The sequence below is a fragment of the Gadus morhua genome, chromosome 9, assembly GCF_902167405.1.
Source record: "Gadus morhua chromosome 9, gadMor3.0, whole genome shotgun sequence".
Classification (NCBI taxonomy): Eukaryota; Metazoa; Chordata; class Actinopteri; order Gadiformes; family Gadidae; genus Gadus; species Gadus morhua.
In genome coordinates, this window is record NC_044056.1 from 9,162,058 (window position 1) to 9,172,548 (window position 10,491).

General features: G+C 43.9%; 1 protein-coding gene across 1 annotated transcript in view; it reads right to left on the reverse strand.

Moving 5' to 3' along the window:
• Nucleotides 1-9,526, reverse strand: part of banp (BTG3 associated nuclear protein) — a 33,231-nt gene extending 23,705 nt beyond the window's left edge. The window contains exons 1-7 of the mRNA XM_030367226.1: nucleotides 9,395-9,526; nucleotides 8,223-8,301; nucleotides 7,781-7,878; nucleotides 7,212-7,417; nucleotides 6,279-6,368; nucleotides 4,692-4,867; nucleotides 1,892-2,131 (exon numbers count right to left, since the gene is read on the reverse strand). Of these exons, the coding sequence (XP_030223086.1) occupies nucleotides 1,892-2,131; nucleotides 4,692-4,867; nucleotides 6,279-6,368; nucleotides 7,212-7,417; nucleotides 7,781-7,878; nucleotides 8,223-8,295 (883 nt within the window). The 5' untranslated portion in view covers nucleotides 8,296-8,301; nucleotides 9,395-9,526. The remainder of the gene's footprint in view (nucleotides 1-1,891; nucleotides 2,132-4,691; nucleotides 4,868-6,278; nucleotides 6,369-7,211; nucleotides 7,418-7,780; nucleotides 7,879-8,222; nucleotides 8,302-9,394) is intronic.
• Between the last annotated feature and the right edge of the window lie 965 nt (nucleotides 9,527-10,491).

Sequence of the window (10,491 nt, forward strand, 5' to 3'; positions counted from 1 at the left end):
ACTCTAGCTCATAATATTGTTGAATGAACATCCATCAATCCATGTTGTTATTCACAACGACCACTAAAATAGCAGCAAGAGCTTAGGTTGATTTAGATGAAAAGGATTCGGTGCACTTGCGAGGACATATGCAGCATCCACACATCATCATTCCATCCACACTGACTGTCCAAACTTTATGTTTTTGGTCTTCTGCCCTACCTGTTTTAATGTCAAACTGAATTTGTAATTTGTAACCTGCCATACGGTCAAATCTATCCACCTTTGGCTCATAGCAGGTGTTTACTGAGGACACACTTCAAGATACACACACACACTATTTTTCACCAGGGTAAAGTCTGAGGGAGACTGCAGCCCAGCCTTAATGAGTAAATACATTTCAGACAAGGCAACCGTTGCCAGGGGGGCTTTAAGCAACAACTGCGGTCATTTAGGACTATTTAAATCACCAAAAGATGTGACTGCCGCATAATTTAAAGTCCCCCGTCATGCCAACACGCACATACACTCACACGGAAACACACACACACGCACAAATATACAAGCAATCATACAAACATGCACGCATACAAACACACACACACACAAACATACAAATACACATGTAAGCACACACACATGCACACACAAACGCATTTGTGCACACAAACACATCTATAAATAACCCCTTGCTGCAGTTCCAGCGCCATTCCTCCTCCACGATTGGTCGAATCAGGAATCAAAGTGTCCCCAGAGGGGTGAGTGGCGGGTCCCCGGCTCCCTGGGCCGACATGTGCTTGTCATTTACAGTTTGGTATGCTATTAAATGTGTTCCGCATTAATGTGTGTGTGTTGGGAGATGCATGTGTGTTATGCTAACCTGTCCTGGGAACGCACAACACAATCGCTCTCTGTGAACGCAAAGTACAGAGAGGGCCCGGCCCAGAGGTGGTTAGAGTGGGGATTAAGAGGAAACGGGGGAGTGTGTGTGTGTGGGAGTGTATGTGTGTGTGTGTGTGTGTGTGTGTGTGTGTGTGTGTGTGTGTGTGTGTGTGTGTGTAGGTGTAGGTGTAGGTGTGTGTGTGTGTGTGTGTGTGTGTGAGGAGGTTAAATTCTGCAGCAGTCGAATCTTTTGTAATTTAAATAGTCTTAAATGACCACAGTTGTTTCTTAAAGCCCTCCTGGCAGCGGTTAGCTGGTCTGAAATGTATTTACTCATTAAGGCTGCGTTGCAGAGTCCCTTGCAGTCTAACTGCCGGTAAAAATAGCACATGGGTCATGTAGCTGCACGCATTGTCCGTCATGGCAACCGAAACCATCCCCAGACGAAGGCGATTTCTCAGAGCAAACTACAGCTTACTTCGCAGCTTCAGCAGATTTCTGATGTGCTTTGATAGCGAAATGAAAGCAATTAGCGACTTCAAAATATGTTTGAACCTTTACAACCAGTCAAGCCATTAAGAACAGATTCATATTCATACAACGGGGGCCAGGCAAGTGGCAGAAGCTGCATGCGGGATAAGAGAAAAAGGGTCTGAAATATTCAATTAGCGGTCATACTTTGGCTAAAGGTAGAGAGGCTGCAGTACATGTACAATACGCATGTTCCTACGCATGCTAGTAGATGGGGATATGTATGGGTGGATGGGTGGAGGTAGAGTACGTATGGTAGTACTATGGATGGGTGGAGGTAGAGTACGTACGGTAGTACTATGGATGGGTGGAGGTAGAGTACGTACGGTAGTACTATGGATGGGTGGATGCGCTCGTCGGTGGGTGGATGGGTAATTTGGCGTATGGAAGGGTGAATGGGCGTGTGGATTGACAGATGGCAATATGGCTGTGGACATGGGTGGAGGTATACGCAGAGAGGTACTATGGATGGGTGGCAGGGCGGAGAGAGGGGACTCACAGCGGATGCCGTAGATCATGAGAGGGTCCAGCTGCTTCTTGCCGTGCTTGCCCTGGCCGGACAGGTTGGACATGGCCTGGATCTCGCGGTGGAACAGGTAGTCCAGCAGGGTCAGGGCCATCTTCTCCGCCGTCCGGCAGTTGGTGGCGATGTGGAGCATGTCGGCGGCTGAGATGGGACACCTCACGCGCATCTCCAGGTTGTTCTCGTCGCCCAGCCACGTGCCTGCTGGGAAGTCCTCTGAAGGAAGGAGCGGGAAGAACCAAGTGATGATTCATTTGGGGTTATGGTTTGTTGCTCCCAGTAGTACGGGAGACTTTTAAGATTAGAGATCGAGTCGAAGGCTGTCCTCTGCAATCTGCAATCCTTGCAGTACATGAATTACATAAATAATACATAAATGAAGATAACTAATCATCTTTTAAATTAACATTTTAACACACACATGTTCTTAGTCTATTTGACCAGACTACAAAGCATGGTTTGATCATTTAAACTATGGCACGCACGCTCATATGGTAGGAAAGAAAGACGCTGAGGCACAATGCAACTATTTTCAACAATATATTTAACAAGACTTGTTGAAGCCAAGAGGGATTCTTTGAGATGGTTTGGGGACTGGCGCACACATTGCATGACCTCCCGCTGCCAGTACCACACTCCACTTTTATCTCCCTCTGATTAAAACACAACTTTGAAATGATCGGTTTGTGTTTAAACAACGGCTCACATCTGCAGATACAATTAAACGTTGCATTTCCCCTTTGAAGCTAACTCCAACTTTCTGGAAGACTGATTGAGAACAAGTCAAAGAAAAAGATCAACAGTAAAAACCCAATTGTCTTAACAAGGAATTACTCTGGGTTTAGGGCCGAGCCGTCTGGGTACGCATCTACACACAAACACACACACAACAACCACTGAGACATCAAAACAGCTCAGATTCCACCAGTATTAGTCAGTTGGATGTGCCTTCAATTAGACATAACGGTCACAAATGTCTAAACTCGTTATCGGTCAAACTTTGAGTTGGTGGGCTAAACTGAGGACATGATCAAGATCACAAGGAAAACATTGTGTGTCTTGATGATCTGTGTGAGTGCGTACGTGCAGACGGGGTTATGCCAGTAAATGCGCGTGTGCCTGTGCGTGCATGCATAAGTACGTGCCGGTGTTCTTGTGAGTTCTTAGGTGTGAGCGTTCTTGTGCGTGGGTGCATGTGTGAATGCGTGCGTGCATAAGTGTGTGTGTGTGTGTGTGTGCATGGATGTGTTCTGGTGCGTGCGTGCTTGAGAGCGTAAAGGCATGCTTGTGTTGTTGTGAGTGTGTAATTGTGTGTGTTCTTGTGTGTGCATGCGTGAGCACATTCCTGGGTGTGTGCGTTTGATACTGTGTGTCCATTCATAAGTGTGTGTGTTCTTGTGTGTGCATGCATGAGGGCAAAAGTGCATGCATTTGTTCTTGTGTGAGTGCATGTTTGTATTCCTGTGCATGCCTACGTAAGCGCTTGCATGTGTCCTAGTGTTTGCATGCAGCAGTGTGTAAGTGTGTGCGTATGTTCTTGTGTGTACCTGCGTGTGTTCTTGTGTGTGTTCTTGCGCGTGTTAGGGATGTAACGGTATGAAAATAACCTCACTGTTATTGTGCCCAAAATTATCCCGGTTTTCGGTATTATCGCAGTATTTTTAACTACCCAAAAATGCCCATACTTCAGAGTTAGTCGTCTTAGAAGGTAGGGAAGTTCTACGATCGTCTAATTGTCAGAGTCACGTAGAATATCGGATAATGAATGTGACTATCGTTATTTATTACACGGCTCTTCTCAATGCTGTTGATCGCTCCGTTCACAATCTCCGGTGGTGAATAATTTTTTGATTATTAATTTTTTTATCATTCACCGTTGCTAAGCATATAATGACCGCTGTCAAGGAAATTAGATTTTTTTTTTTTTCTATCGTATCACTCCGCAAGTACTCCGGTAACTTATCAACCCCAGCGTCCTCAGTTACTAAGCGACGTCAACGTCTTTGGCGGACTATTTCTCTGCTGATCAACACTACGAATGCTGGTAACAAATAAATTATAAAAAGACACACCTCGTGAAGTTATTTTTTTGACGTGTCTAGTTCACCATCATGCAGGCTGTGTTCAGTAAAATAAATAAATAAATAGCGATCTGTTTTCCGCGCATGTAGGCCTATCTGCCAATAAAGAATAATTTTGATGTTGAATGTTGATGGCGCAGTCATAAAAGCCTCTCCCTGTGTCAATGTGTGTGCGTGTATCCGAGGTGCGTGTGTGCGTGCGTGGGGGCTACTTGATTGACTGATTTTCGAATACCTCTCAGCGAATATTGAATAGTATTTTTTGCCAGAAATGCACATCCCTATTGGAAGGCTGATGGATTTCTTGAGCCCTGTCGTCTCCTACTTCCACCATGATTCCCACTTCAAGAAACTTAAAAACATTATGTTGTAGGCTACAGTGCGCCTGCGTGGCAACTTCAGGAGACTCGGGATGAAGCGCTGGGAAGGATTTAAGCACACGGTTTCCACACCGCGGGTTATCGGGTTATCCACCGAGATAATAATTTTATTTGAAATGAAAACGGTAATTGTTATTGACAACATTTTTATCAGCGTTTACCGTAACACCGGACACCGTTACATCCCTTGTGTGTGTGTTCTTGTGGCTGTGCACGTGCGTGCGCATGTGCTCCTGTCGTCCATGTGTTCTTGTGTGTGTGCTTGGTTGGTCGTGTTCTTGTGTGCGTGTGCCCCTTTGCGTGCATGTGACATACCCTCCGAGTTGAGCGTGATCAGCGTGACCGTCTGTCCGTTCTGCGTGTTGGACGTGTTGCCGCTGTTGGAGACCGAGTCGCTGGCCTCCGAGCCGCTGTCCTGGTCCTCCTGGCTCTCCTCGGGGCCGGGGACCTTCACCAGGATGGTGTTCTGGCGCCGGCCGCTGCCCACCGTGCTGGGGACACACAGGAGGCCCAAACTCAGCTTGTGGCTCCTCACCACTTGGACACTCGTGGTACCGTGTGGACATGACCCACTGGGTGAAAGGATGCCTGCTGTTGGGTTTGGTTTCATGTGTATTATGTTTTTTTTTGTGGTGTATTGTAATGCTGTTTTGTGTTTTAAACCACTGAATAACTTTGATCTTAAATAACTTTCAATTTAATTTTCTCACTTTCTTAAATACATTGCACTTTAAATTTTACTTACTAAAAAGCCTTTTTAACTTTCTATTTTACTCATTTCTTTGCATATGTTTTCTTTTACTTATCTATTATTTTATTTTATTGTATAACAATGTTTATATGTGAAGCACTTTGAGTCTGCCTTGTGTATGAAAAGTGCTATATAAATAAAGTTGCCTTGCCTTGCCTTGAATGGGGCCGCAGATGAATTTCCACCTGATGGACAATAATACTAGTCTGACTTCGCCAGATCCTTTTGCAAATGTGTATTATTCTGGACCCTGTTGGTTAATTTTTGATTTTCATTGGGTTGTTAACAGCGGCTCCCGATTAACGGCCCCCTGGATGCATTTGGATATTCCTACAGCCAATCAGAGCACATCTTGGTTGTTTATGAAATGCACCAACGACCCTCCAATTGGGCGATCTTCTGTACAGACATCCAATCAAACCCACCCCATTTTGGCTGTGATTGGCCCAACCAAGGCCATTTACTGGAAATGTGTCCGAAACGGGATGTTGGCCAGACACATAAGTTGGAGCACATAAAACATGAGCTCACAGATTTGTCTCCGTCCCATGCTACAATAAAACTCTAATTTAATCCGGATCAGGGGGTAGAGGAAAGTCACAGTGGGTAAGGGTAAGCCACTCTGCCAATGAGCGTTTGATGCCTTGTGAGTGGATGTTGTTTTAGGAGGCAAAAGAGTTTAGAAAGGAACTACCTAAGGTATATAAAACCAGGGCATGGCTGAGAATGAAAAATCTATTCTTGGTCGCCGAAATAGCCAAAATGGCTACCATTATGCCACCGTTGGGTATGCAAATTGATCATGACCCTGTAGGAATTAACACAGAGCTCAATTCATTACACACGGATGGGTTCAGCCGTAAAGGTACAGCGTGACAGCAGTGCTACCCAGTGGAATAAATGTAAACTGTAAAGAGCCTGTTCGTATTTAAGTTGTCACATCTCAAGGACAATTGCACATTCCTATTTGTTAAAGTATTTTTCCCATATGGTTTTAATAAGATAGGAATGTTGGACTGTTGTTTCAATGTATGACTTTGATAAAAGACATTAACAGAGGAGAGACTCAGTGAATGACTCGATAAAAGACACGAACTGGAAGAGACTCAATGTATGACTCGATAACAGACACGGACAGGGGTGAAACTCACTTGCTGAGCAGGTTCTCCAGAGGACTGTCTTCCGGGATGGAGCTCTTGGGCCGGTCACTGCTCACGATCACGTTTGTTTGTGGAACAACACTTTGGGGAAAAAGATAGGAGACGTATGAGAGATTGCACAGGTCATTTGTTATTAAAGCACTCAGCCATGACACAAAGAACGAGGAAGATAAACAATCAAGAAACAACAAGCACCCGCTGTTCAAAATGTTTTTAAATCAATGCTTACGGATTGGTCTCAAATGTTCAATTATGGGAAAAATAATAACCAGACCCCTGTGTTATGCTGATTAGAAACAATCAAGCCGGATTGTACGGATCCAATCATTAAGTAACAGAAGAAAAATGCTGTGGCTGCTGTGGTCCTTTAAAGGCAGTTAACCCAAAATAGCATCGTGAACTTGGAGCCACTGAGTTCCTAGGAGCAGTTATATAGGCTGTTAATCTAACACAGCAGCATGTCATTCAAGTCAGTGTCAACGGCAAAAAATAAAGAAATCGTAGTTAGAAATTAATAAATAAAAAAAGGGATGTGTGTTGCTGATTCTTGCATTCATGTCGGATCTTGTGCGAAAGGGTATTTAATTTCTACTCCCCAAATTATTCTAGTGTCAAGGGATACAAAATACTCTAAATCCACTAAGATTTCGGTAACAAACATGACCAATGACCCTTAACTTGCTAGTTTTGCGTTCATTAGTTTTTCGCATCATTAACAGGCTTATCCCAACTATGCCGACATTCACTGTATCCACATTTTGTTAAGTTTCCTGCCCTGCGCATGACCACACTGTGGGCTCAGAAATCTGAAGTTGGTTCCCGGGCGCTACAACGTGTCCAGTAGCCCACCGCTCCTCACAGGTGGTGATCCGTCTAATGCTGGGACTGAGGTTCCCCACAAGGAGAGAACACAACGATGCTCACCATCGCACTTTGTTCCAGGTCTGGGTGGCACCCTGCGGGGAGCCGGCCACCATGGGCACCTGGATTGGACTCTGACTCTTAGCACTGGGCACCAGGCTGTCGAGCTTCCGTCCGAAGGCTTTACACGAGGCCTCCACGGCCTGCAGCTTGGACTCGATGCCCTCGAGACGCTGGCATATTGTGGACTGGAGGGAACTCAACAGGCTCTGGGGAACAAACCAAATGTAGAGCCGCAACGTTTAGCTGCTTGACAGACAAGTAATCAAAGCTAAATCGAATGATGGATTAGTCGTCGAGGTCGTTCATCATGTACAACTACCAAACAATTGCCACTTAATGCTTCAGACATTCAAATATTTGGGCCATGGATCATTATTAAATGTTAACTTTCTTGGCTGCTTGTCACGAAAAACGAAGCAGATCAAAACACCACTTTGTGCGCTGGTCATTTGGAATAATTCTTTATGAAATGTTCAAGACTCTGGAAAGATTTAGATTATTGATAATTCAAAACAAACACTATCAAAAGCTGAAGGGCGTGTTCCACTGTGTGAGACAAGGTATCCTACCCTTATCGAGGATATATCCTGGCTGTTGTTTTCTGTGCTCAATTTTCTCCTTTTCCGTTGGGACCTTTCTCCATCGTCTTCATGATTTTCCAGCATTTCTAACCAAAATCAAAAGCAAAGAAATTTTACTGCACTAGGAAATACTTCAATTGGGGGGAGGATTGATTCTCACACTAACTCATCATGGCAAAAGCAATATAAAACTATATTTGAGTCCACATAATACGTACAAACGATATGCCAATTAATTTAAAATAAGTCCTATCTTCAAACGGTCAGCGATTACAAATAATAGTCCACAGTAAAATTTAAAGTGTCATAATGGCATCATAATATGACATTATTATCTATAAACGTTAGGTCAATATTGTGAGTAAGGAAATTGATAAACAAGACGACATATGAGCGAGCCCTAGCTATCAGTTTAGGATACAGCGCTTACCGTTCTGGTCGCCTTGAGCGAAGTCCTCCACTGTAATTTGTACGATTTCATCCAAGTCTCCCTCTGACATCATTCACAGCTATGAGGACAGAAAACAATTGAGACAGCAAAACTACAATCAACGCAGAATGTCGGCAAAGTTGTTTTGGGAGAGTTGGACAAAACATGGGAAATTCGAAAAATCTATATCCCTTTTGGTTCCTGTAGGATTAATACAAGATAATGAATTACATTTTATTTCTGAATATATGTTAGTGAATTAGTGAAGTAAATGCATTCAACTTTTGTTCACCACAATGATTCATAGCGTTCAAATAATAATATTTGATAGGGAATATTGTGATTTAGGTGGCTGGCTGCAGAGTTTATGTTCTGGGCTGTATTAATTGGTTTGACTGTTGGTTGGTGTATATGCACATTAGGCATACTTCCCACCACATGGGGCAGTAGATAGCCTGTTCGGGTAGTTGTAATAGGTCTACGGTTAAAGGTAAAATAAGGTCATGATGTGGAGATCCAAAACTGTAACGTGGTTCGTCAAGTCAGAAACCCTATGTATCTCCACCCATGTGAATACATACTGATGTTTATATGCACCTCTAAACTAATATACACTAATATATACTTCTGATCACCATTCAGGTTTAAGAGAGATGTGTATCCTATATTAATCCATGGCAGTTTCAGAAGTGTGTGTGTCGAAACCCACTCAGTTAAAGTATCAGAAGCTAAACCTGAAACCATCATGCAGCAACACAGCCTAGCTAGCTGCTAGCCTCTAGCTTAGCCATGCTAACCACCTAGCTAGCTCTTGAGGTATTATGGGGACTTTTTTAAAGGAGGGGACATGGCAAAATAATTGGCACATTGTTAACGATCGATAGAAACACCGGAACACATGTGTTGAAATAAAAACAGAGTAGACTAGGGTGGAAGTTGGAGGTGTATGGACCCCCGTACGGGCCCGCCAACATGTGATTTGTGATCGGATTCTCGTCGGCTAAAAAAGGGCTTTGGCATCATGGTCAGCCCGCTAGGCCTCGTCTCCTTCAAGTGCAGCAAATAGCACAGTATTGGAAAAAACATAAGGCTAAAATATGCTTTCCATCCAGCCCGTGTGTCGGCGTTACCACTGCGCCGGGCGTGTACCGTGATAGATTCGGGTATATTACCGTGTGAATGACGAATTCTCGTGTTGTTTGTAGAGATTCCGATAACGGCGTCGTTCCTCGCGAGAGATGTGGGGCTCGTCCGTCGTCTGCTGGAGTTCCCGAGAGCTACCATAGCGACCTAGGCTGGGACAAGATCCCGCGTTGTAGCGTTATGCCGGTATGGCGGCACTCAATTTCCGGTCTCTTACTTCGTATTACTGGTTATGTAAGCCAGTTTAACTGTCGCCGGAGCAAAACGAATAAGAACGTCGTGAAGAAGTAGATCAACAAAACGGAGGATAATTATTGATTTTATTGAACGAAGAAGGCGACAAAAAGATTCCCGAAACATTTACCGGAAATAGACAACCCTCTTTCGGAAGTTCCTCCCCTTCTCTAGCCGCTAGACACATTCAATGCGGCGTCAATGAATTGTAACAGAAAGTCCCGCCTCTCTCTCCTCTCGCCAATAACGCTCATTCGTAGCATCCCGATAAGGACGCCTTTGAGCCTGGTAATAGCGGCACAGCCACATTCACTGCTAACAGCGGTAGGTGGAACACTTAAGTGCCGTCCAGAGCTATGCAGAAGATATGAAACATAGGCCTATATTTAAATGTTATTAGGATATTCTACATTGTTAAAACACATCGCCATTTTGTTGATCAAACCGGGCAGTGTGTATAAAACACAGGTCTTTACCATGAAGCTTGTAGGCCTACGCAGATGGTAATGTTATCTGCCAATGACCTGTCATATAGTAGCCTATATTAATGAGTCCACGTGAGCAGCTAAAATAGATAAATATGACATTTGACAAATTATATTCAAAAGGTTCCTACCGTGAATGCATGCACTCTTGGCATATTGTGGTCCCGGTGGGGCTCGAACTGATCACCCAGACAGCTATGCTCGGGCTACACTAGTCTATCTGATTAATAGTAATTTTACTATATTTCACGTGGTTAACTTACGAGGAAATAAATAAATACTTTAAAATTGCGTGAAGCTCTCTTAATGATATGATCACTGACTTAGGGGTAGGCTGTCGCTGTCAGCACTTGTTGCATTAACAATTATTTGACCGCCTATAATTGAAGGAAGGATGAATCAAGCCA